Below are 27657 nucleotides of genomic sequence, written 5' to 3'. Positions count from 1 at the left end.
CCTGGATACAGCATACCGATGGGTTTTGGCTTTTTATCCAATTTGCCAGTCTGTGTCTTTTGATTGGGGCATTTAGCCCGTTTACATTTAGGGTTAATATTGTATGAATTTGATCATGCTCTAGCTGGTTGTTTTGCCTGTTACTTCATGCAGTTTCTTCATTGTGTCGATGCCCTTTACCATTTGGTATGTTTTTGGAGTGGCTGGTACTGGTTGTTCCTTTCTATGTTTAGTGCTTCTTTCAGGAGCTCTTGTAAAGCATGCCTGGTGGTAATGAAATCTCTGAGTAATTGCTTGTTTGTAAAGGATTTTGTTTCTCCTTTGCTTATTAAACTTAGTTTGGCTTGATATGAAATTCTAGGTTGATAGTACTTTTCTTTAAGGATGTTGAATATTGGCCCCCACCCTCTCCTGGCTTGTAGGGTTTCTGCAGAGAGATTCACTGTGAGCCTGATGGACTTTCCTTTGTGGGTAACCCGACTTTTCTCTCTGGCTGCCCTTAGCATTTTCTCCTTCATTTCAATCCTGGTGAGTCTGATGATTATGTGCCTTGCCTTGGGGTTGTTCTTCTTGAGGAATATCTTTGTGGTGTTCTCTGTATTTCCTGGACTTGAATGTTGGCCTGCCTTGCTAGGTTGGGGAAATTTTCCTGGATAATATCCTGAAGAGTATTTTCCAGCTTGGATTCATTGTCTTCGTCACATTCAGGTACACCTGTCAAAAGTAGATTAGGTCTTTTCACATAATCCCATATTTCTTGGAGGCTTTGTTCGTTTCTTTTTACTCTTTTTTTCTCTAATCTTGCCTTCTCATTTTATTTCTTTGATTTGATCTTCGATCTCTGATATCCTTCCTTCTGCTTGGTCAATTCAGCTATTGAAACTTGTGTATGCTTTGCAAAGTTCTCATGCTATGTTTTTCAGCTCCATCAGTTCATTTATATTCCTTTCTAAGCTGTTTATTGTCGTTAGCATTTCATCAAACCTTTTTTCAAGGTTCTTAGTTTCTTTGCGTTGGGTTAGAACATGTTCTTGTAGCTCAGAGAAGTTTGTTATCACCCACCTTCTGAAACCTGTTTCTGTCAATTAATCAGTGTCATTCTCCATCCAGCCTTGTTTCCTTGCTGGTGAGGAGTTGTGATCCCTTGGAGGAGGAGAGGCGTTCTGCTTTTGGGTGTTTTCATCCTTCTTGTGCTGGTTTCTTCCCATCCTTGTGGATTTATTTACCTGTGGTCTTTATAGTTGGTGACTTTCAGATGGGGTCTGTGAGTGGACGTCCAGTTTGTTGATGATGAAGTTATTTCTTTCTGTTTCTTAGTTTGCCTAAGAAACAGGCTCCTCTGCTTTAGGACTGCTGAGGTCCACTCCAGGCCCTACTTGCCTGGGGATCACTTGCAGTGGCTGCAGATCAGTAAGGGCTGCTGCCAGTTTCTTCTTCTGTTATCTTTGTCCCAGAAGGATACCTGCTAGATGTCAGTCTGAGGTCTCCTTTATGCAGTGACTCTTTGGATATATGGGCATCAGGGAGCTGCTTGATGAGACAGTCTGTTCTTTATAGGAGCTCAGGTGCTGAGCTGTGAGCTCCATTCCATTCAGTGCTGCTAGGCAGGTATGTTTAAGTCTGCTGCAGCAGAACTCATAACCACCTTTTTTTTCCCCCAAGGTGCTGTGTCACAGGAAGGTAGGGCTTTATTTATAAGTTTCTGTCATGCTGCTGCCTTTTTTCAGGGCTGCCCTGCCCAGCGAGGAGGCAGCCTAGTCACAGTCTGCCAGTAGAGGTGTTGCTGAGCTGCCGCGGGCTCCACCCAGCTTCCATGTGAACTTCCCTGCAGTCCTGTTTATAGGGGTGTAGTTAGAACTGCCTCAGCAATGGCAGCCCTCCTCTGTAATGGTGGACTCTCTCTCTAATGGCGGGCCACCTTGGTAATGGCAGACACCCCTCCCCCACAGAGCTGTACCGTCCCGGGTTCAGCTATGCTTGCTGTGAAACTCTCAATCCAGAGCATGTCAAATTGCTGGATTTTGTGCAGGTGGGACTGGCCAAGCCTGATCACCTGGCTTCCTGTCTCAGACCCCCTTTTTTTTCCTCAGTTAAATGGGCAACTCTGTCTCCTAGCCGTTCCAGTTGCCAGTTGAAAGGTACCCAGATTTGTGTGAGATTTTGTGCAGAGACCCGCTGCGCGGGCTGAAACAGCCATGGTGGAGGCTCGTGGTGCTTTTCTGCTGGAGACTCTCCTGGCCTGGCTCCGTTTCAGTACCCTTTTAATCAGTTGAACAGGTGGCTCTGTCTCCCAGATGTTCCAGTCGCCTGTTGAAAAGGCGCCCGGGATCTATGTGATTTCCTGTGCAGTGACCCACTGCGCCGGCTGAAACAGCCACTCTGGAGATTCGTGGTGCTTTTTTGCCTGGGAATCTCCTGGCCTGGCTCCCTGTTTCAGTCCCCTTTTATTCAGTTGAATGGACGAGTCTGTCTCCCAGGCGTTCGTGTCACCAGCCGAAATGGCGCCTGGACCCATGTGAGTTTTTTGTGCGGAGACCTGCCAAAACAGCTGCGCTGGAGACCAGTGGCACTCCTCTGCTTGGGTTTGTGCTGAGGAGAATGCAGCTCCACCCTCAAGGTACCAGCCCCCCAACCCCACCCTGGGTTCTGTGCCGAGGAGGTCACAGCTCTGCCCTTGCAGTACCCCCCAGGTGTGTACTGAGTAGAAGGCAACTCCGCAGACCGCTGGCAACACTGTGACGCCACGCACACCAGGGGCGGAGCCTCAGGAATCTGAAAAGGTGGACTCGGGCACCCCCTGCTGGCTGCCAGGGTCAGTGCAGGGCTCTCTTACACTGTGGGGATGGCATCCGTTGCTGGTGGTTGGGGCACTTGCAGGGCCCTGTTATTCACAATGTAGTGGCAGCACACCCTCTGCTGGCAACCATGGCAATGCGGGATCCTCTTGCTCACAGTGTCCGTGCTGTGGTACCCGTGCTGCGGGGCCCTCTTGCTCATGGTGTAGTGGCAGCACACCCCCTGCTGTCCGCTCGGGGCACTGCAAGGCCCTCTTGCTCACAGTGCCATGGCAGCATGCCCTGTGCTGGGAACCAGAGTGCAGGGTCCTCTTGCTCATGGTGTGGTGCTCGTGTGCCACCTTCTGGCAGCTAGGGACACTGAAGGGCCCTCCTGCTAACAGTGTGGTGGCAGCACACATCCTTCTGGCAGCTTGGGACACTTGCAGGGCCCTCCTGCTCACAGGGTAGTGGCAGCACGCCCCCTGCTGGCAGCTGGGACACTGCAGGGCCTTCTTGCTCCTGGTTTGACAGCTGGCGCCCCCTACTGGCCTCCTTCTGCACCACTTAAAGTCAGAGTGTCAGTTATTCAGCACCTACAGTTCTGGAAATACAAACTGAAACGGAGCTATTACTGGAGTGAACAGATGTCCCAGCTCTTGTCTAACTTGGAATAAAGATTTTCACCAAGAGGCAGTACAAGATGGCAGATACTTTCACTGAAAATAAATACAGTATAAAGAGCTTATTGTAGAAAAAATAGATAGGTGCTAAGGGAGGAGCGGGCTGATCACGCAGGAAAACAGCCCAAGATTCCTATGCAGGGAATTTTATTTTGGACTTCTTCACATTCCTGCCTCTGTCTCAAGTCTCTGCTCCTGTTTTCTTTGTCTGCTCCTGCCTTAGGTCCCCAGCATGCCCCTTTTAGGCTTGTGGAACCTCCTCACTGCTGGATAAGGCACATGGGCAGGGATCGATCCAAAGCTACTGTTGGGGCTGGCTCCTTCCCGCCCCCCCAGGAAGATCCACAGCAGTCAAGTCTGTACTTCCTGTGCCTGCCTATCTCTTTTGAATGTCCTTCTCTGCCCTAATCTGTACTTATGGTGCCAGGTTTCTCTTAAGAATGCCCCCTTTGTCCTTATCAGCATGTAGCTTGCAATATTCTGACATTTTAACTGCAGAGTGAATGATGGTTTGGGGCATCTTAAGAGGAGTTTTAGGGTGTTTCTTTCTGCATAGGTACCTCTTCTTTCTCCTACCCAGGACTGACAAGTTCCCAGCCACTCAAGCATTAGAGATGCTACTAATATGTAAATTTTTGGTGTTCCCTCCAGGTAAGCCTTCCCAGACTTTCCCTTTCCCAGGAGCTCCCCTCCTGTCCATATCTAGCTATCTACTTACTCTCACAGAGCCCACTATCCCATGTCTTTCCCAAAAGTAGTGAAGGAATGATTAATTGGAAACCATAAGAAACAAAATGAATGGAACCACTTCTAAGAGAATTCTGATGTGCATGGGTGTGCTGGACCAGCCTCTGAAGCCCTCTCTGTTTGTGGACCCTTGCTCTTGCTGGTAGCACTGCAGCTAGGCACAAGCGTCTCACAAGCCTGACAACTGATGGGTGAGCTTCCAGGGCTTGGATCCACATTCAAAGGTCTGGGTTGGGGCCACCAAACACTGCAAAAGGCTGGGGCCCAGAACATAGTATTCTTCTTACCTTTTAGCCGTGCATTCGTTTATCCCATGCTTTTCGAACCTCACTAGGACTACAAAGTTGAAAGACATTGTCCCTCTACTCAGACAGGTGAGCCAGATAATGAGCAAACTATGGAATAGATTATATAATGAAATACAACACAAAAGAATTGCTGGGCTGGGCACAGTGGCTCACATCTGTAATCCCAGCACTTTGGGAGGCCGAGGCGGACAGATCACCTGAGGTCAAGAGTTTGGGACCAGCCTGACCAACACGGAGAAACCCCGTATCCACTAAAAATATAAAAATTAGCCGGGCATGGTGGCCCATGCCTGTAATCCTAGCTACTTGGGAGGTTGAGGCAGGAGAATCACTTGAACGTGGGAGGCAGAGGTTGCAGTGAGCCGAGATCACGCCACTACTCCAGCCTGGGCAACAAGAGCAAAACTGCATCTAAAAAAATAGAATTGCATTACTCGGTGCTGTCTGTAGATCCAGGAAAAGAGACCCCTGTCCCAGGTCCCACGTCTTTCCCCTAGTTGCATCCCTCCTCACTGGGCAGGCCTGTGGGCTATGCTGTTCCTTAGGCCATGCACCAGGTACTCAGGATCCTGTATCCTTCCCCAAGTGACTCTGAGCTGATTCTATGGCCTGCATGGGCCTCTTGCGCTGAGGTGTTCCAAGGGCCACCCATGCTACTGGCGTGCTCCCCTCCAACCCAGAGAGTGGGCAAGCGGCAGTGTTGGTGGGCAGGTAGGTGGTATGCAGAGACCTTCATTTGCAGGCTGAAGGTGGACACATTTGCACACATAAGGATTGGGGCGAGAAGGGAAGAAGGGTGGACTGGGCCAGGGCCAGCTCCCCGCTGCCATGTTCTGCTGCCTTTCTGGTTGTGAATGAAGTTGTTTTCTTAGGGTAGGAGGTTAGAACCTATTTTATGTAGCCATTTGGTTGTGAATGAAATTGTTATTTTTTTTAGGACAGGAGGTTAGAACCTATTTTGTAAGTAGCCATTCGTTCGTTGGACTGATCACATTGAATTATTTAGGAACGTGGTAGGTGGGCCTCTATTTTTTTGAGACAAGGTCTCGTGCTGTCACTCAGGCTGGCATGCAATGGCATGATGGTGGCTCACTGCAGCCTCAACCTCCCAGGCTCAATCAGTCCTCCTACTTCAGTTTCCTGAGTAGCTGGGATCACAGGCTCATGCCACCCAAGCCTCGCTAGTTTTTTATATTTTGCATAGAGACGGGGTTTCCATGTTGCCCAGTCTGGTCTCGAACGCTTGAGCTCAAGTGATCTGCCTGCCTTGGCCTCCCAAAGCACTGGGATTACAGGTGTGAGCCACCACGCTGGCGCACATGCACCTTTGAACCCCTGACATGTGGGTGGCAGGACTGGCTTTAATGAAGGCCTGTTAGAGAGGAGCAGAGAGGTGTGTGTGGGGTTCGGGGTGGGGTTTTTGTTAGTGTATGTTTCCTTTTGGGTCAGGCTTACGAATCAAATCTATATTTGGCGTGTTGGCCGGCTTTGCCAGGCTAAGTGCCAGGTGTTCCTGCAAGGCTGAATATTTGAAATGTTTATCTCCAGTAGTGAACAACTGGTCTGGGTTGTTTGTGTGTGTGTGTCTGGGTAGACAAAGCTGGGGAAGACCATTTTATTTCTTAGAATTAACGATGGCAAAGAGCTACCTCATAAACAGGACTGGAAATGAGGGGAAGAGTTCCCCGTTAAGGCTGCCCTTTTCCATGAAGAGCTCTGTGTTTTGTGTCCTGCTGGTAGGTTTTGGAGTGCCAAGAAAAACCCATTGTGATCTCAGCCGGGTGCAGTGTGGCTGCTAGCCCCGTGCCTGTTGGAGGATAGAAGAGTAATTTGAGACCAAGGAATTGTGATTGTTTCAAGCCTGCGAAGCCAAATGATAGAGGGCCATTAGCCGCATGCAGGGTTGCAATGGGTAGCCGTTCAGTTCTGTTTCAGAGTGTTGCCATCACATGCTCCACTGAAGTAGAACCCGGAGTCGTCAGGAAGGGGGTGGAGAGTGGGTGGGTTCGTGCCCTTACCGCATCTCATTTTCCCTCACTGTGGCTGTGCGAGGCCTGTGCGGTATGTTTCTGACATCACTCACCCAGGACGCTTTCTGGACTTGGAACCCTGTGTTGAGAAGCAAGAGAAATGAAAAGGCTAAAGGGCCTGAGCCGTCCGTGGTGTTTTCTGACTTCATGCTGATTGCAAAGTGAACGTTGTCTTAAGTGAAAAAAAAATAAGAGAAATATCTCGGTAAACACTGGCAGAAAATGACTCTTTCTGCCTGGGTGTGGTGGCTCATGCCTGTAATCCCAGCGCTTTGGGAGGCCAAGGCAGGTGGATCACAAGGTCAAAAGTTCAAGACGTGCCTGACCAAGATGGTGAAACCCTGTCTCTACTAAAAATACAAAAATTAGCCAGGCACGATGGCAGGCACCTGTAAACCCAGCTACTCAGGAGGCTGAGGCAGGAGCATTGCTTGAACCCAGGCAGCAGAGGCAGCAGTGAGCCGAGATCACGCACTGCACTCCAGCCTGGGCGACGGAGTGAGATTCTGTCTCAGAAAGAAAGAGAGGGAGAGAGAAGGAAAGAAAATGACTCTTGCTGGTGTAATTCATGAAGCCAGGGTTATTGGAGGTCTAAGTTACTTCAGAAGCATTAGATTAACACCTGTGTTCCTCTGGCTGGTGCCCCTTGGGGAAGCACCCACTTCTAATGTGGTCTGCGTCCATCAGAGTCCAGCCAGAGAAACAAACAGTGCTGACTGTTGAAAACATGGAATTGAATTCAGGGCATCCTCACACAACTGAGGATATTGAGGTACCCCAGAGATCAGCAACAGCAAGAAGTCACCAGAGGGAGGAGGCGGTGTTCTGGAGCCCAGGAAGGGACTGGGCTTCTTAGGAAAAGCTGGAACAAGGAACTTTTGGGCCTCTGGTCAGAGGATCCAGGTCTGGGGGCAGCAGAGCTGCTCTGGAGATCCTCCCTAATGTAGAGGGGTTCTGAGAGAGCTACCCTGGCTTCTCCCCACCTCTCCCTGCCATTGTCCTCCAGTTTCCCACCCAGAGTCCTCCATTGGCCAGTCCCAGCCAGAAAGGAACTTGAGAAATGGAGCCTGTAGGAGGTAGCCTTCCTGGGATAAGAGCCGGCTGAGGATGGTGGGTGGGCAGACAGGCTGGCACCTGCCCTGGGTCAGAGAAGTAATTTGGACTCTGCTAGCCCTTGGTGAGGGCCTGGCTCTGTCTAGCACACAGCTTCTGCCAAGCCCACCCTTGTGTCTGTGCTGCTGTTCCGGATTGCCGATAGCAAGGTTAGTCCTTTGTGCCCTGATCTTGAAGTTACAGGAGAACTGGGGGCGCTCCAACCCTCCAGCTCCTTGCAAATCAAAGGAACAAGTGTTGATACATGGGAACATACGGTTGCAATGTACTTTTCATCAGCTTTTTGAAAGCTCTCATAATTAAAGCTGCTGTGGAGGGTAAAAGGCCAGGGGATAATTGTGTGGCGCTCACTGCAGGGGGAATTCAGAGGATGGCTCTAGGTGAAAGGTAAGAAGTGGGGACTGCTCAGGAGGAGGGCGATGGTTGGCAAGGAAGAGTGGGGCAGATGCTCCCAGGAGGGAAGTGGTTTCTCCAGGCTTTGGAGGTGGGGAGAAGATAATGTATATGTGGGTCTTCTGGGATGCGGATAGAGGATGGCTGTGGGATTGGAGAGGCTGGTAAAGGAGGAGAAGCTTCCGATCCTCGGGCTTGCCTCGATGGTGGAATTTCTAGTGCCTTCTGCTGGTATTTGATCAAGGAGGGTGAGGAGCCCATTTCAATTTTTACACCTGGATCTAGTGTGTCACCTGGATCCAGTGGTTTCCTTGGGGGCTTCAGTGTCTTTGGAATACCTGTCTTTGACCCCTAAGAGCACCCAGGGACCTTTGTGTTGTTCCTACTGACTCCAAACTCCAGAAATTCTGTACATTTCACATAAGAGCAAAGCACTCATTTCTTTCCCATTTTTGTTTTTTCTTTGTTTTTTTTTGCCAACAGGTGGATCTTGAACGCACCTTCACGTTTCGAAATTCAAAGCAGACCTACTCAGGGATTCCCATCATCGTGGCCAACATGGACACTGTGGGCACGTTTGAGATGGCAGCTGTGATGTCACAGGTGAGGCGGTAGGCTTGTATTTTTTCCCTTTGCTGCTCTCAACATGGACAGGTTATCAGGAACACACCTTGGCTTTATTCAGACGCAGGGAAGAGTAGAAATGTGAGACGCTTTGGGTCATCCTCTGTCTCCCCCGTCAGTCAGAAAGTGGATGATGTCTGGGCATTGTGTTCAGTGAGATGGTCTAGATCTGGATTCATGGCTTCTCTGATAGAAACAGTGATGGTTTTGCAATCAGAGCTATAAAGAGAAGCTAGACAACATGAAGAGTGCCATATTGCAGAAAAGTGACAGTCCCTTTAAAATGAAGGCAGAGCTGTTTTGTATGCAGTCTGTGCTGCAGCATTTACTGTATAATTATGCCAGATACATGTATCGGGTGCTTATGTGTGGAACACTGCACATAATGTATCTTAATTTTTTTTTTTTAATAAGACAGTCTTGCTAGACGTTTCACCCAGGCTAGAATGCAGTGGCGTGATCTTGGCTCACTGCAACGTCTGTTCTCTAGTTCAAATGATTCTCCTCCCTCAGCCTCCCAAGTAGGTAGGACTACAGGTGTTTCCCACCAGGCCTGACTACTTTTTGTATTTTTAGTAGGGATGGGGTTTCACCACGTTGGCCAGGTTGGCCTCGAACTCATGATCTCGGGTGAACTGCCTGCCTCGGCCTTCCAAAGTGCTGGGATTACAGGCTTGAGCTATTGTGCCTGGCCTGTATCTCTCTCTCTTTTTTTTTTTTTTTTTGGCCTGTATCTCTTAATTCTTGACACAACTCAACAAGATAGGTTCCTTTTACAGATGAGGAAACTGAGGCAGAGAGAGGAGGGGTAGGTAACTCGCCCTAGGCCCTTAGCCAGATATATACAGAGAGAGAATCAGGATTCCAACCCAAACTGACTCTAGAATTTAAGGAATTTACCTCTCAACTTAAAGGGACAGATCATAGTACAAGCTCCAGGTCTGTTTTAGCCAACTACACTGGCCTGATTTTCTATAAAGAGAGTAGCTCGTATCCTGACTTTGGCTTGGCGCAGTGGATCACACCTGTAATCCCAGGATTTGGAGAGCTGGAGGCGGGCAGATTTCTTGAACTCAGGAGTTCAAGACCAGACTGGGCAACATGGTGAAGCTTCATCTCTGCAAAAAAATACGAAAATTGCCCAGATGTGGCGGTGTGAGCCTGTGGTCCTAGCTACTCGGGAAGCTGAGGTGGGAGGATCACTTGAGCTGGGAGGCGAAGGTTACAGTGAGCCAAGATTGCGCCACTGCATTCCAGCCTGGGTGACAGAACAAGACCCTGTCTCAAAAAAAAAAAAATTTATTGTGTAGATCAATCTGAGAAGTATTGTTGGTTAAAATTAAATTAAAAAGAGTGTCCTGGGTTTGGGAAAAATAAAGGAAACCCCGTTGGTGGCAGAAGCTTTATGGGTGAGGTGCAGAGCGTCTTCTGCATCCTCGATGTGGAGTGTCTGCTCGCTCAGGGGTTCTGTCTCTCCTGTGGATAATGCCTGCCAAGTGAAAAAATAAATCCAATTAGTTTGGAGTGTTTCTCACCGTGGGCAGCAAGTCTAACCACAGGAGATGCCGAGATTCATTATTAGCCAGTGATTCGAAGGAAAAGATTCTCAAATAAATTATGAGCTCCAAAAATGGAGTAGAGGTGGTCCGCCCAACTCTGTGATCCCTGGTGTCTTCTGTCAGACCTCAGCCCCTACTGAGCATTGGGCCAGAGGCTAATAAATGAATTGCTAAGGAACTGGTATTTTTTTCTCCTTACCCTTTCATGCGCTACTCTGTCATCAGCCATTGCTACTAATGAATCATGTGTTAGTAAAAAAGCAAGGGGAACCAGGGAACAATCAAGGCTGATTAATTCAGGTAATAGATTATAATCCAGGAAAAATCTAGAACTTGCTGTGCTCTTCTGATTTTCCTAGGAAGTCTTCCTGCTAACGAAATAGTGGAGACGGGTGTAGCTAACCATGGGTGGCTACTGTGAATTTCCTGTTTCTAGGATCCATGGAGCCTAGTGCAAGTTACTAAAGTCATAGAAATTTAGAATGAGAAGCTGTAGATGGAACATAGGCAGCCCTGAGAAAGTTAGGTGGGAGGCTTCCGTTCCATACAAGGTTGGGTGTCTCATCTCTGTAGTCAGATCCGAGTTTGACTCTGGCCTCCGCCTCCTCCTGGCTGTGCAGTTGTTAAATTTTGTGGCAGTTGTTAAATTTTATAAGCTTTTTTTTTTTTTTTTTTGAGATGGAATTTTGCTCTGGTCGCCCAGTCTGGAGTGCAATGGCACGATCTTGGCTCACTGCAAGCTCAACCTCCTGGGTTCAAGTGATTCTGCTGCCTCAGCCTCCCGAGTAGCTGGGATTACAGGTGTGCGTCATCCTGCCCCGATAATTTTTTGCATTTAATAGAGATGAGGTTTTACCATGTTAGGCTGGTCTCAAATTCCTGACCTCAGGTGATCCACCCATGTCGTCGTTCTAAAGTGCTAGGATTACAAGTGTGTGCCACCATTCCCAGCAAATTTTGTAAGTTTGAATGTTTCTTGTTTTTTTAAAGAGACATGGGGTCTTGCCATGTTGCTAGGCTGGTCTCGGGCTCCTGGGCTTAAGCAATTCTCCGGCCTTGGCCTTCTAAAGTCCTGGGATTACGGGCGTGGCCTGGCCAATTTAAATTTCTTCAGCTCCATTTCTGCCCACAAAGCTAATAATACTGTTCAGGCTAGGCGCAGTGGCTCACGCCTGTAATCCAAGCACTTTGGGAGGCAAAGGCAGGCGGGTCACCTGTGGTCAGGAGTTCGAGAGCAGCCTGGCCAACGTGGTGTAACCCCGTCTCTAATAAAAATGCAGAAATTAGCTGTGCATGGTGGCAGGTGCCTGTAATCCCAGCTACTCGGGAGGCTGAGGTAGGAGAATTACTTGAACCCAGGAGACGGAGGTTGCAGTGAGCCAAGATCATGTCACTGCTTTCCAGCCTGGATGACAGAGTAAGACTCCGTCTCAAATAATGATAATACTGTTCAAAGTTGTTCCAAAAACTAAATGAAATGATAGGTAGGAAAGACGGACACACATGCAGGAGCAGTATCATAGATTTAGGGTTGCACTTCATATAATTCCCACCCCCAAGAATGCCAACTGCCCGATGGATTTATCTTTTAGCGAAAGTTCAGGTTGTGAATACAAAAGAAAGCTTTCAGGTATCAGGTAAGGTTCTTCAGGGTTGGCTAAGAAGTTTGTGTTAGGATGGCCCTTCTCCTGGGCAGCGGACCTGATGCGCGGGTTTCTCTTTGGACCATCTCTACTGCTTTTGACCTAATGCAGGTGTGAGTGGGAGCCTGGGTGGGCTGGGCAGGGCTCTGAGAATTCTTTTATCCCTCTCCTTCCTCCTGGCAGAGCCTCCCTAGTCCTGAATGCAGTATTGTCTAATCAGATTAGAATGGGAAACAGGGTTTTGTGATTTCAATGGTTGTACCTTTGTCTGGTTTTGGCTGCTAGGAGCATATTCAAAGCAAATTAAGCATGAATGGCAGGAACACTGATGCCTTTGTCTGGTGGGATTACCACCTCCAGTTGGAGGAGGGAGGGGAGCTCTCACTTGGCTTCTCATCCTAATGGTGCTGTTTTGTTTCCTAGCACTCCCTGTTTACAGCAATTCATAAGCACTACTCCCTGGATGACTGGAAGCTCTTTGCGGCAAATCACCCAGAATGCCTGCAGGTACGACTACAGCCTGGTCAGCTCAGCGTTGCAGGGGGAGCTACGTCTTCGGAGCTGTCAAGAGGATTTCAGGCAGTAGCAGAGAGACGTAAAGAGTTCGCTGTTTCTCCAGCCCTGTGCCATTGCCAGGGATTTGCTGAGGAAACTCGTTTCCATATCGTGTTATTAAAATACTAGGATTTATCTGTAAAAAATGTCCATTTTCTCTTGAAAGAGGAACTGTTTATGTCCTGAGAGCTTGGGGAAGACCTGTGTTTCCTGCCAGGTACTTCAAGGTAGATCTAGTCTTTGGGCTGTAGAAAAAACTTCTGAGTATAACAAGCTGTTTTAGAGTTCGGTAAACGACGTTTCCACTAGGACTGCTGTCATCAGAAAGACAGATGATTAGCCAGACACGGTGGCTCATGTCTGTAATCCCAGGACTTTGGAAGGCCAAGGTGGGAGAATTGTTTGAACCCAGGAGATCCAGGCTAGCCTGGTCAACACAGTGAGACCCCCATCTCTATTTTAAAAAAAGAAAATAATTGTTGAGGATGTGGGGAAATTGGAACCCTTATGCACTACTGGGAATGGGAAATGGTGTAGTTGCTTTGGAAAACAGTTGTCATTTCTTCAGAACTGTAATCATAAGAGTTACCATGTGACCCAGCAATTCCACTTCTAGGTGTAGATCCAACAGAAATTAACTCATGTCCACAGAAGGACTTATACATGAATGTTCACAGCAGCTCAAAAGTAGACACAACCCAAATGTGTATTAGTGGGTGAAAGGACACGTAAAATAAGGGATATCCATGCAGTGGGCTATTGTTCAGCCATAGAAGGAATGAAGGTCTGACATGGGCTACAGAATGGATTGACCTGGAGGACATTTCACTAAGTGAAAAGGCCAGACCTGGCCAGGCGTAGTGACTCACACCTGTAATCCGGGCACTTTGGGAAGCCGAGGCAGGCAGATAACCTGAGGTCAGGAGTTTGAGACGAGCCTGACCAATGTGGAGAAAGCCCGTCTCTACTGAAAATACGAAGTTAGCCAGGCAAGGTGGTGCAGGTCTGTAATCCCAGCTACTTGGGAGGCTGAGGCAGGAGAATTGCTTGAATCCTGGAGGTGGAGTTTGCAGAGATTTTCACTCTAGCCTGGGCAACAAGAGCGAAACTGTCTCCAATGAGGAAAAGGCCAGATGCAAAGGCCAGACGCATCTACCATCTTATTTATAGGAAACGTCCAGAGTAGGCACATCTAAGTCATAAAATAGATTAGTGGCCTGAGGGGCTAAGGAGTATGAGTCTTTCTGTGGGAGGTTTATGAAAATGTCTAAAATCTATCGTGACCGTTACAGAACTCTAAATATACTAAAAATCATTGAACTGTGCATGTTGAATGGCTGGATCGTATGGTGTGGCATTATATTTCAACAAAGCTGTTAAAAACCCAAGCATTTCAAAAACAACAAAAAGCCCTACCACAGCACGCCTGCGTTTCCTCCTCCCACATTCGGGGTTCTGAGCTGAAGCCACAGACAGGTCTCCCTGGGTTAGAACCGCTCCCCGCTGGTCAGGTGATTTATGATGGGAAAATGACCTCAGATCATTCTGTTTTCAAGGTCTCAGTGGCTTTTGGTGGTGGTTGTTACTGTGCTTTAATTTATGTGTGGATTTCGATTAGTGATAAAGTGGTTTTGGAGATAAAATAATTCTGACTCAGTAATAAGTCCTTCGTTTTTGCCATGTTGTGTTCAAGTGAATTGTGCTGGTTTTCACGTTCTTCTGTTTTTCCCTATAGTAAATTTGGGAATAATGGTTTTCTTTTTTTCTTTTGCTTAGACCTCCCTCCAACTTCTTTTACTTATTTTTGAGGCAGAGTTTTGCTCTTGCTACCCAGACTGGAGTGCAATGGCATGATCTCGGCTCACTGCAACCTCTACCTCCTGGGTTCAAGTGATTTTCCTGCCTCAGCCTCCTGAGAGCTGGGATTACAGGCGTGTGCCACCCCAGTCTGCTCATTTTTTATGTTTTTAGTAGAGATGGGGTTTCACCATGTTGGTCAGGCCTGTCGACCTGACCTCAAATGATCCACCCACCTCAGCTCCCAAAGTGCTGGGATTACAGGCATGAGCCACCGCGCCTGGCTCCAACTTCTTTAAGGGAATTTTTGGCAATGTTTCATTAACTGGAACCGTGGCCTTCATTACTGAATGTGATACCTGGACTAGTAAGTTCACTGCCCCACCACCAAATAAAAGGTGAATTCAAAAGGGATCATGTTAAAAGCTTAGTAGCAGTGAGAGAAGGCAACCAGTCTCAAGTTCCATAAAGTATAGTTTACCAGAAATGAAGTCAGATGAAAAAGCAGAGCTCTAGTGGGAGGGGAAGTGGGCGTGTGGATTGGGCTGGTGCAGGGCAGAGCTGTGAACCACGAGGCCCAGGTGTGAATGCACAGAGGAGGCTGGAGTAAATATGTGTCATTTACCCATCAGCTCATACTCAGCCCCTGGGCTGCAGCTATGTCATTATGATTTGGGGGAATAACATAAAGGATATTAAGATATGTCACTCAGGTGGCCCAGGGTATAGAGATAAGAGTTAAAATATAAACAATCCATGTCTTAGTCTCGGTAAGGCATACATTAGTGAAAATAAGCCCTTTTCCAAAGGGCAGATGTTCAAAGAAGGGAGAGGTGTGAGCTTCGAGGGCACTGGTGGAAGTTAAGGGATAAGGGTGTTACAGGAGTGGGAGTGGTGGCCTCAGATTTAAACATGTAGAAGTGCAATTGTGAACAATCATGTCAGGCTTGTTTTCACACCTGAGGAGATTTTATCCCTTTAATAGGAAAAGCGATTTGCAGTTCTGTGAACAGTCTGAGATGTGCATGCTATATTAGGCTGGTCTTACATTGTTTTAAAGAAATACCTGAAATTGGGTAATTTATAAAGAAAAGAGGTCTAATTGGCTAATGGCTGTGCAGGCTGTACAGGAAGCCTAGCGCCACCATCTGCTTTTGGGGAGGATTTGGGAAGCTTCCAATCATGGTGGAAGACGAAGTGGGAGAGAGAGAGAAAGAGAGGATGGAAGGTCACACACTTTTAAACAACTAGATCTCCTGTGACTCAGACTGAGAGATCACTAAGGGGATGGCCCAAGCTATTCATAAGGGATCCATCCCTATGACCCAAACCTCCCACCAGACCCCACCTCCAGCATTGGGGATCATATTTCAACGTGATTTGGGTGAGGACAGTATCCAAACTATGTCACATGCTGTGCTAGTATTTTATTGGGAGAGAAGATAAAAATAGGTAGGAGTTTATCAGAGGCATTTTAGATACCTTCCCCTCTCTCGCTCCCCAAGCAAGGCACTCAGGGTGAAGGCCCCAGCTTTCATGTGGGAAAACCGGAGTCGATTGGCCATTTCTCCTTCTTCCTGGAAACTTACTAGTTCTCGCTCATTGTCCTCCCTGGAGTTTCCCTGATATGACACATTCATGCCAGTAGCTACTTTTGGGGGGTGGGGGGTGGGGGGTGTGGAATCTCACTCTGTTGCCCAGGCTGGAGTGCAGTGGCACTGTCTTGGCTCACTGCAACCTCCTCCTCCCTTGTTCAAGCTATTTTCCTGCCTTAGCCTCCCAAGTAACTGGGATTATAGTAACCTGCCACCACGCCTGGCTAATTTTTTTTTTTTCTTGAGACGGAGTTTCGCTCTTGCTACCCAGGCTGGAGTGCAATGGCGTGATCTCGGCTCACTGCAACCTCCGCCTCCTGGGTTCAGGTAATTCTCCTGCCTCAGCCTCCTGAGTAGCTGGGATTACAGGCACGCGCCACCATGCCCAGCTAATTTTTTGTATTTTTAGTAGAGACGGGGTTTCACCATGTTGACCAGGATGGTCTCAATCTGTTGACCTCGTGATCCACCCGCCTCGGCCTCCCAAAGTGCTGGGATTACAGGCTTGGGCCACCACGCCCGGCCTGATTTTTATATTTTTAGTATACACAGGGTTTCACCGCGTTGGCCAGGCTGGTGTCGAACTCCTGATCTCAGGTGATCCATCTGCCTTGGCCTCCTAAAGTGTTGGGATTACAGGCATGAGCCACCACGCTCAGCTAATTTTTGTACTTTTAGTAGAGTCGGGGTTTCACATTGGCCAGGCTGGTCTCGAACTCCTGATCTCAGGTGATTCGCTTGCCTTGGCCTCCCAAAATGCTGGGATTACAGTATGAGCCACTGTGCCTGGCCAAAGTTGAGATAATTTAATGAATGAATACCCTTTACCTCTGCTGTTGCATGTGTCTTAAGCAGGTGCACTGTGCATTTGATTAGGATTGCACATACCGTCCCAGAATAGGAGCATAGATGGGGCAGGGTCTGGTTTCTGAATGCTACGTTCATGCCTTCTTGGTTTATTTTGGTGCAGCACGTAGCCGTGAGTTCGGGCAGTGGGCAGAACGATCTGGAAAAGATGAGCAGCATCCTGGACGCGGTGCCACAGGTTAAGTTTATTTGCCTGGATGTGGCCAATGGGTATTCAGAACATTTTGTGGAATTCGTGAAACTCGTCCGTGCCAAATTTCCCGAACACACCATTATGGTAAGTAAAGTGGGACATTCTCAAGATGGGGAAGCCATGAGGGAGTTGCTGATTGTGTCTGGGGGAGCTGAATTCGCTTCAGAGCTTTCGGTGCCTCCTCAGTCAAAGACTAATTGAGGATCATTTGGGAAAGGATAGGCAGCTCTATGCAAGATCAGAAAACTAGCTTTCCTCCCTAAAAAATAAAATCCCCAGCTGGGCACAGTGGCTCATGCCTGTAATCCCAGCCCTTTTGGGAGGCCACAGCGGGCAGATCACCTGAGGTCAGGAGTTCAGGACCAGCCTGGTTAACATGGTGAACCTCCATCTCTACTAAAAATACAAACAAATTAGCTGGGTGTAGTGGCACACGCCTGTAATCCCAGCTACTTGGGATGCTGAGGCAGGAGAATTGCTTGAACCCGAGAGATGGAGGCTGCAGTGAGCTGAGATTGCCCCAGTGCACTCCAGCATGGGGGACAGAGTGAGACTCCATCTCAAAAAAAAAAAAAAAAAAATCCCCATCAACTTCATCGGATGTTGGCTCCCAATTTTTCCTAAGTATCATCACATGTTTCTTACTATCTGATACTATTTTTAATTTTTATTTTTTTTAAGATGGAGTCGCACTCTGTTGCCCAGGCTGGAGTATAGTGGCACGATCTCAGCTCACTCAGCAACCCCTGCTTCCCCAGTTCAAGTGATTCTTGTGCCTCAGCCTTCCGAATAGCAGGGACTATAGCTGTACACCACCACACTGGCTGGTGGGTTTTTAGTAGAGACGGAGTTTCACCATGTTGGCCAGGCTGGTCTTGAACTCCTGACCTCAGATGGTCCACCTACCTTGACCTCCCAAAGTGCTGGGATTACAGGCATGAGCCACCATGCCTGGCCCCATATGATACCTTTAAAAGGGGTCTGTATTACTCCTTAACAAAGAGTGTATTTTAAGATTGAGAGCACATGACTGGATTTGAGTGTGGCATGTGTAGGTCCTCCATGTCCTACCCCTGCTGCCAGCAGGGAGCTGCGCTATAGGAAGTAGGAGTCCACAGTATGAACAGTTCACCATAGTCCACTATTGAAGGTGTATCCGTTGCTGGTGTGTTTTATCTAGGAGCTTTGTTTCTTGACTTTTCCTGATGCACCTTAACTGGTTAGAATGTAGATTTGTGACTTTTGGGAAAGATGGATTTGCAGAAAAAGGGATTTGAAGCCTTGGAGTACATCCTGGGCTTTTGCAAAATCCTGTATTGTAATTATGCATGTCTTTGCTAATCCTGATGATGATGGCACATACTGATTGACTGTAGATAATTTACCTAACACTGTCTCTTTTGAATTCTGAACTTCATCTCGTGTATGTCATCATTGTAAGAAAGTTAGGAGGAAGGAGTTATTTGCTACGGAGTAAAGTCTTCTGTTAACGGACTTCCAGGGATTGTTAAGTATGTTTATGCTTTTCAAAAACACGTGAAGAAATGATCAAGAATTGTTCCAGCCGGGTGTGGTGGCGCGTGCATGTCATGCCAGCATTTGGGAGACTGAGGTGGGTGAACACCTGAGATCAGGAGTTTGAGACCAGCCTGGCCAATGTGGTGAAACCCTGTCTCTACTAAAAATACAGAAATTATCTGGGTGTGGTGGCTTGCCTGTAATCCCAGCTCCTCGGGAGGCTGAAGCAGGAGAATCACTTGAATCTGGGAGGTGGAAGTTGCAGTGAGCCGAGATCGCGCCACTGCACTCCAGCCTGGGTGATGGGAGACTTCATCTCAAGAAAAACAGAAACAGAATTGTTCCAAGGTCAGCCAGCTGTACCAGTGATAGAAGCAGTTGGGAAACAGCAAAATTCACTTCGTCTTCTATCATAGAACGGCCAGCTTCATTGTTTTTGATAATGATGTTTGCTGAATTCTGTGAAATAATAAGAAATGTATATGTGTTTATTGGTCTCAGTCCCTGGTTCTTGAGACAGAACTTCTAAAACCCTTGCAGGAAAGGGTGCTCAGAGAATCTTTTGTTCTAATATTTGGTCTGTGATTCTGGTTGCTGACACAGAGCTTCTAGAATCTTTGTAATTTGCAGAGTGATGAGAGCAACTGGCCCAGAGCTGTTAAATCCCTTGGGATTTCCTGGGTGGTAGGAATAGCATTTGATCTCTGACCCTGGTTCCTGACACATGGCTCCTAAATCCCTTGGGATTTCCTGGTTATAGCAGCGCGGCTGCCCTTGTCCTGACAAGGTGACTCTTAATGGGCTTCTGGGTGGGGGTTGGTCACCAGATAGACCAAGCCATGATTAGAAGCTTGGAGCTTCCAGCTTCATCCTCCATTTTCCAGAGAGGGGAGAGAGCTGGAAGTAGAGTTAACATCCATCATGCCTCCTTGACGAGGCCTTCACAGAGATCCCCAAAGTATGGGGTTTTGAAAGCTTCCTGGTTGGTAACACGCCTGCATGCCTGGAGGATGGCAGACCCCAGCTCTGTGGGGACAGGAGCTCCTGCATGCAGGACTCTTCCAGACCTTGCCCTGTGTCGCTTTCATCAGGCTGCTCATCTGAATCTGTCATAGCCTTTATTCATAAGATAAACGGGTAAATGTTCATAAGTGGTAATCCTTTGTATGTTTTGATCTTCTTTTTCTTGGTAGCGTGTTTGAGATTCACCATGTTAGTTTATGTCCTTGGTTCCTGGAGCTAATCTTTAATACCATCCCCTAGATGCCTCACTTGCTCTTTTTCCTTCTCTTTACTTTCCAGCTGGTTGTATCACTGTGAAACTCACTCCTTAATGCTCTTTGTGTGAGTCTGTTTGGGCTGCTATCACAAAATACCATAAACTGCTGTGTAAACAACACAAATTAATTGCTCTGGAGGTTGGAAGTCCAAAATCAAGTTGTCGGCCGATTGAATGTCTGGTTTCACTGTTCCTCATAGGTGGTGCCTTCTCGCTGCGTCTTCACATGGTGGGAGAGGCATACAGGCTCCTTGGAACCTCTCTTGTGAGGGCACTAATCCCATTCATGAAGACTGTACCCTCGTGACCTAATCACCTCCCAAAGGCCCCACCTCCTAATGCCATTGGGTTGAAGATTCAGTTTCAGCATAGGAATTTGGGGGGGATCACAGATATTCAGACCATAGCACCCCTGAAGTCCGTGTGGGCACCTGAGCTGAGTCACACTGGGGAGGTTGCATTCTTTCTGAATCTCTTTCCTCACCTGTGAAAAGGTTGAGGGTCCTCTTTGCTGGAGAATGACTGCAGAATGGGATGCTGTTTTGTAACAGCGCAGCCTTCACTAGCGTTCTCTCATCTCTAGTGAGCGTCATCGAGGGCACATGTTCTGAGAATGGAGTCAGAGATGGAGAAGAAAGATGGAGGGTGGTGAGGGGTCGTTTGTTTTAAGAAGAGAAAGAAAATGTGTGTCCCTCTTTAAAATGACAAGTGATAGCAGAGATGAGTTAGTTCTCCTGAGCTGTCCATTGCATTCTCCAAACTGGGGCTGCTGTGGGGTATAGTTCACAGCTGGGCTTGCTGAGAGCTGCCAGGTGCCTGTTGGACACCCTGGAGAGCCTGTGTGTCACCTTTGAAGGACGAAGACCAGGAAGGAGGGAAGTGTAGGAAGGAGGAGGGGGCTGGGTAAGACGAGGGAAAGGGTGCTGCCACCGCAGATCTTAGGGGTTGCTTCAGTGGGGGTAGACTGGGAGGGAGGAGATTGGTGCAGAGTTCCCCCTGCTGTCTGGAGAGCCACCAACAGCGAGGCCCTTTCTAGCACCTGCTGGCTAGCCAGCCCAGGCTTATGTTTTCATTGTTCTTGCTGGTTTCCCCAGCAATGAACAGGAGACTTTGGCAAGGTAGGTGTTTATTCCTGAGCTGTTCTGTGCCTGCACTGACCCTTGAAATCTGTGATCCATTTGGAAACCTCCAGTACTTTTATGTCCTCGGCTTTTGGACATTATGTTTTTGAAACACAATTTCTCTGATGGCTTTTGGAGGCATTGTGAAGATGCATTAACGTTTATCCAGTGTTTTGGAACTGAACAATGTAATATGACGATGAGTGTTATGGAGTGGAGTGTTACTACGACCGTTACGGTACGATGAACAGAAAGGATGCTTGCACATGTTCTGGTAGAAGCTGGCAGTTCCCAGCCCCTGCACCAGGAGTGAGGGCTTCTCACTCCCTGTGTCCAGTTTCTCCTGTTTGTTTTTGAGACGGAGAGTCTTGCTCTGTCACCATAGTGGCATGATCTCTGCTCACTGCAACCTTCTGGGTTCATCTAATCTGAACAGATTAGATCTCAAGGACCTGCTTCCTCAAGACCAAGTCAGAAAGAGCCACAGCTCAAAAGTATTTCCCAGACCCAACATAGGGACCTCAAAGTCCCAGCAAGCCTGAGTTGAATTAGAATTAGACAGTGCTCTGCCTCAGCCTCCCAAGTAGCTGGGATTACAGGCGCCTGCCACTGTGCCCAGCTAATTTTTGTGTTTTTAGTAGAGATCTTGGCCAGGCTGGTCTCGAACTCCTGACCTTGTGATCCACCCGCCTTGGCCTCCCAAAGGGCAGGGATTATAGCCATGAGCCACTGTGCCCGTCCTCACCTGTTTTTTTTTTTTTTTTCTTGCTTTTCATCTAAGACAAGCCTTACCACATAGGGGTAGGAGAAGCAGGGATTTTCAGAAAACATCTTTGGCAGAAAAGGTCCTCTTGAGGTGTTGGCTGACTGAAGAGTCCTGTGGCCATTTGCCTGGTGGCTTCCAGAGAAGAAAGAGAAGAATGTGCTCTTGGGGACATTCTTGGTACTATGGAAAAAGGCACTAGCACAGACTCGGCCCTTCTTTTAGAAAAATTTTTGTAGAGTCTTGCAGTGTTGACCAGGCTGATCTCAAGCTCCTGGCTTCAAGCAGTCCTACCTCTGCCTCCCAAAGTGTTGAAATTACAGGCATGAGTCACCATACCTGGCCAGCAATTCTTTTCTAATAACAAATCTTTGCATAGAGATAATAGCACCTACTTTCTTTGCCGTGAAACTTAGTCGTGAAGCCTTCTGAGGGTTACATCACCGGTGAGAGCTGGACCTGGCATTCAGGGCCAGGTGGCTTGCCTGAGTCTGTGATATTTTGCCATTGTCCCCACATGCCACCAACTCAGGCTTGGGGACTTGGAGGTGCCTATGTTGGGTCTGGGAAATGCTTTTGTGCTGGTGGCTCTTTCTGACCTGGTCTGGAGGAAGTAGGTCCCTGAGATCTAATCTGTTCAGATTAGAGAGAGGCCAAGCTCTACTCCCCTGTGGTAATGCCCTGCCAGCCGCTGCGGGCAGATGTCCAGGAGCTGTGGGCCAGACTTCCACAGCCAGACCCCGTTGTTTGCATGCGTGCCTGGTGGCTCGTTGGCTGGCCTGCATTCTTTCTCAAGGTTCTGAGCCATGTAGAGATGCTTCCGCTCTACAACTCTTCACAGAGAGGCGGAGATTGACACCTTCCTTAAATATTCCTTGAAGGTTTGGGGCAGGTCTGGGGCTTTGCCAGTCAAGTGTGCCTCCCCTGAGGTACGAGGGACGTGTCTGGCTTACAGCACCTCTCCGGCCACGTTCCCTGTATTTTCTGGATTCACCCGCTTTCTAGAACGATGGCTGACACTTTTTTTTTTTTCCTCCTTTGAGACAGTCTTGCTCTTGTCACCCAAGCTAGAGTGCAATGGTGCGATCTCCGCTCACTGCAACCTCTGCCTCCGGGTTCAAGTGATTCTCCTGCCTCAGCCTCCCAAGTAGCTGGGACTGTAGGCACATACCACCACGCCCAGCTAATTTTTGTATTTTTTAGTAGAGACAGCGTTTCACCATGTTGTCCAGGATGGTCTCAATCTCTTTACCTCATAATTTGCCCGCCTCAGCCTCCCAAAGTGTTGGGATTACAGGTGAGAACCACCGTGCTCAGCCTTTTTTTTTTTTTTTTTTGAGATGGAGTCTTGTTATATTGCCCAGGCTGAAGTGCAGTGGCGTGATCTCTGCTCACTGCAATTTCCGCCACCCAGGTTCAAGCTGTTCTCCTGAATAGCTGGGATTGCAGGTGCATGTCACCACGCCCGGGTAATTTTTGTATTTTTAGTAGAGACAAGGATTTGCCATGTTAGCCAGGGTGGTCTCGAATTCCTGGCCTCACGTGATCAACCCTCCTCAGCCTCCCAGAGTGTTGGGATTACAGGTGTAAGCCACCACGCCTGGCAGTATTTCTCCTTCTATGTTAAGGTTGGGCAGATCGCAGCCCGTGGGCCAAATCTAGCCTGGTGCCTGTTTGCCAACTATTGCGTTTTATCATCCTACGGAAAGGATTTTTCTTGCCAGAGGACCCCAGAAAAGCCAGTAAGAAGTGGCTGAAGAAGTTGCTGTTTAATGGGTACAGAATTTCAGTTCGGGGTGATTAAAAAGTTCCAGAGATGGGTAATGGTGATTGTTGTACAACAATGTGATGTACTTAATACCACTGAATTGTGCACCTAAACATTTATTTATTAAGAAATATATTTTTAAAAATAAATTTAAAATTATTTTTCACTTGTAAAATTTATACCTAGTAAATTCTTTTTTTTTTTTGAGACGAAGTCTACTTTGTTGCCCAGGCTGGAGTGCAGTGGTGCAATCTTGGCTGACTGCAGCCTCTGTCTCCTGGGTTCAAGTGATTCTCTTGCCTCAGCCTCCTAAGCAGCTGGGATTATAGGTACATGCCATCATGCCCAGCTAATTTTTGTATTTTTAGTAAAGACAGGTTTCACCATGTTGGTCAGGCTGGTCTCAAACTCTTGACCTCGTGATCTGCCCGACTCAGCCTGCCAAAGTGCTGTAATCCTTGGAGGCAAAGTTCATTGCTTCCATAGATTACAGGGGTGAGCCACTGTGCCTGGCTACACTAGTGCATTCTATGTTATGTGTGTTTGACCACAATTACAAAAAAAAAAACAAACTTAAAAATAAATGGGTAGAGGAGTAATATACAGAAAGCCCTCTAGGGAGGGACTAACATTTATCGAGCATCCCCAACAGCTGGGCCCCGTGCTAAGAATCTGAGAGAACTTTCTTTGTAAACCTTTAATGACTAAAAGTGGGTACATCCACCCCCATTTTATAGCAGGATAAATGGAGACTCTCAGTTGAAGTGATGTGCTCAAAACCACCCGTCACGAGGGAGGTCCAGCGTTCGACCCCAGATCTTTCTGAACTTATTTTGCCATATGTTTTGGGGCCTAAAGGAAACCTGGAAAACTTGGGGCAGAGCAGTTTTTGTTTTTATTTTTGCCCAGAGAACTTTTGTCATTAGTCTGTCTAGGCTGCAGTAACAAGATATCATCAACTGAATAGCTTATATTGTAAAAATCAGAAGTTGGCCTGGTGTGGTGGCTCACACTTGTAATCCTAGCACTTCAGGAGGCCAAGGCAGATAGATTGCTTGAACCCAGGAGTTTGAGACCAGCCTGGCCAACATGGAGAAACCCCATCTCTACTAAAAATACAAAAAACTTAGCTAGGCATGGTGGCGCATGCCTGTAGTCCCAGCTACTTGAGAGGCTGAGGTGGGAAGATCACTTGAACCTGGGAAGTTGAGGTTGCAGTGATCTGTGATTGTGCCATTACACTCCAGCCTGGGGGACAAAGTGAGACCCTGTCTCAAAATAAATAAATAAAATACAAATCAGAAGTTTATTTTCACAGTTCTAGAGGCTGGGAAGTTCAGTATCAAGGCAGATTCCGTATCCAGTGAGGGGCTGTTTCCTTGATCTTACATAGACTGCTGTCTTTTCTTTGTAATGTCATGTGGATCTCTCTCAGGCCTCTTTTAGAAGGGCACTAATCCGATTGTTGAGGGCTCTGCCCCATGACCTAATCACCTCCCCAAATCCCCACCTGCTAATAACATCGCCTTGGGGGTAGAGATTTCAATACCTGCATTCCGGAGGGATATAAACATTCAGACCATACCAACTTAAAAAATGGTACAAAAGTACTTGAAGTCTTGGCTTGGCCACTTTTTTTTGTTTTCTTTTTGAGACAGAATCTCGCTGTGTTGCCCAGGCTGGAGTGCAATGGCATGATCTCGGCTCACTGCATCCCTCCTCTCCTGGATTCTCCTGCCTTAGCCTCCCGAGTAGTTGGGACTGTCGGCATGCACCACCATGCCTGGCTAATTTTTTTATATTTTTAGTAGAGACGGCGTTTCACTGTGTTAGCCAGGATGGTCTTGATCTTTTGACCTGGCGATCCACTTGCCTTGGCCTCCCAAAGTGCTGGGATTATAGGCACGACCACTGCACCTGGCTGGCTTGGCCACTTTTTTATGTCTCTTCCATGACCTTCAACTTCTCCTTGATACAGAGGAGCAATTGTTGCCTTCCAGAGCACGAGGGAGCTTGGAACATGCTTGGCTTCCCTAGGAAGAAGGGATGTGTAGCAGAAACCTCCATCTGCCTGCCTCAAAGGTTCCTTGCTTCCATATTGTCATGGCTGCCCAAGAAATGAACCTGCATGAACGGCCTGGGTGACCGAGCCTGCTGTACTGCTATGTGCAGTCCCGTTCTGACAGTCCTGTATCCGCCCCACACCTAAGGTGCTTCATGAGAAGAAAAAAATGGACTCCTTACTTCATCACCCCAACCAGCTTCTTCCTGGTCCCCATTATCACCCCATGCCCAGAGGCTGCTTGGAGGCAGACCGGGGACCTCACTAAAGCCTGACCACACTCCTGTCGTGTTCTCAGTTGTGATTTGGTCTTTTCCTCTTTTCCCTTATTTTGCCCCTCTTGATTTAAAACTTGGATAGCTTTTTGCTCCTGCCAGTGGAAACTCCCCGTCCTCCTGGCAGCATTCTTGCTGTGCTGTGCCTCATGGTTGAAGCATTTACTAATCACTTCGGGCTTTTCCACACAGTGGCAGTGACCATGTTTGGACCACAGACAGATTCAGCAGCAACACAGGTAGCTGATGGGAGGGAGAGACATTTGCACAAGCTTCTGGGTTACTAAAGCAGTGTCAGCCTTCTTGATGTTTTTAAACTGACTTTGGCCAGGTGAGGTGGTTCATGCTTGTAATCCCAGCACTTTGGGAGGCAGGTGGGGGGATTACTTGAGGCCAAAAGTTAAGAGACCAGCCTGGGCAACATAGCAAGACCCCATTTCTGTTTTAAAAATAAGTAGAACTTAACTTTGACTCTGCCTTGTTATACCTGCTTTGTGTATGGTGAGCTGACTTGAATTAATTTATTTTTGTCTAAAGTAGTCCCTTCAAAATAAAATGGATCGTAGGTGACACCAGATTGGGGAAAAGAAATCCACATTGAAAATGAAATTGGCCGGGTGCGGTGGCTCGTGTAATTCCAGCACTTAGGGAGACTAAGGTGGGCAGATTGCTTGAGCTCAGGACCTTGAGGTCAGTCTAGCAACATGGTGAAACCTCGTCTCTACAAAAAATACACACATTGGCCAGGTGTGGTGGTGCACGCCTGTAATCCCAGCTGGGAGGCTCAGGACCTTGAGATCATCCTAGGCAACATGGTGGAACCCTGTCTCTACAAAAAATGCAGAAATTACCCAGATATGGTGGGCGCCTGTAATCCCAGCTACTTGGAAGGTTGAGGCAGGAGAATTGCTTGAGCCTGGGAGGTTCAGGCTGCAGTGAGCCATGTTTGAGCCACTGCATTCCAGCGTGGGAGACAAGAGTGAAATTGTCTCAAAAAAAAAAAAAAAAAAAAAAAAAGGAAAAGGAAATGAAATTGTGTGGTAATTGTGTGGGTGGGCTTAGAGTAGCTTCTCTAAGGTTTTTGTGGTTTTGTGTGGTGGTTTAGCAAGTCGGCTGTTGGGGGAAGAACTGGAGCTTGCGCCCTGCTTCTTACACTCCTGTTAGATTATCTCTTGGGGACAGACCTCATGCTGTCCCTCGCAGTATAAACCAAAAAATTAAACGCTCCTGCTCCCATTTAATTATAAAAGTAACATACTTTCTAGTATAAAATCCAGAAAAGATTAATGAAGAAAAGCAATAAAACTTAGATCATCTCTTCACCAAGACATCATCTGTTAGCACTTTTCATACACACATATACTTTAAAAAAAAAACAAAAACACACACACAAAATTGAGACCTGTTTCTCCCAACATTATACTAAAAGCCTTTCAGCATTTTCTCATGCTGTTAAACCACTCTTAGGCCGGGCGTGGTGCCTCATGCCTATATTCCCAGCACTTTGGGAGGCTGATGCTGGTGGATCACCTGAAGTCAGGAGTTCCAGACCAACCTGGCCAACTTGGCGAAACACTTTCTCTACTAAAAATACAAAAATTAGCCGGGCATGGTAGTGAGTGCCTGTAATCTCAGCTACTAAGGAGGCTGAGGCAGGAGAATCACTTGAACCCAGGAGGTGGAAGTTGCAGTGATCCGAGATTGCACCACTGCATTCCAGCCTGGGTGACAGAGCAAGACTCCATCTCAGAAACAAAACAAAATAAACAGCAACAAAAAAAAACACTCTTAAAAATATCACATGGATGGGCCATAAATTGTTGGATCATTCCCGTTTTGGGGAATATACTTACAGTTCTGCAGTGTTACAGATAATACGTCTGTGTAGTTAAATCTTTGTTCTTACTTATGATCATTTCCTTGGAAGAGAATCTTAGAATTACTGAATAAAAGGAAGTGCATATTTATTCTATATGGACAAACTGCTTTC

At 47.5% G+C, this 27657-nt stretch overlaps 1 protein-coding gene across 3 annotated transcripts in view; it reads left to right on the top strand.

Moving 5' to 3' along the window:
* Positions 1 to 27657, top strand: part of GMPR (guanosine monophosphate reductase) — a 147289-nt gene that overhangs the window by 83458 nt on the left and 36174 nt on the right. For all 3 annotated transcript variants that reach the window (XM_078368290.1, XM_035294832.3, XM_002806679.6), the window contains 3 exons: positions 8532 to 8651; positions 12298 to 12381; positions 16792 to 16965. In XM_078368290.1, the coding sequence (XP_078224416.1) occupies positions 8532 to 8651; positions 12298 to 12381; positions 16792 to 16965 (378 nt within the window). The remainder of the gene's footprint in view (positions 1 to 8531; positions 8652 to 12297; positions 12382 to 16791; positions 16966 to 27657) is intronic.

This window comes from Callithrix jacchus, chromosome 4, assembly GCF_049354715.1.
Source record: "Callithrix jacchus isolate 240 chromosome 4, calJac240_pri, whole genome shotgun sequence".
In the NCBI taxonomy this organism is placed as follows: Eukaryota; Metazoa; Chordata; class Mammalia; order Primates; family Cebidae; genus Callithrix; species Callithrix jacchus.
This window is presented reverse-complemented; position numbering and strand designations above follow the sequence as displayed.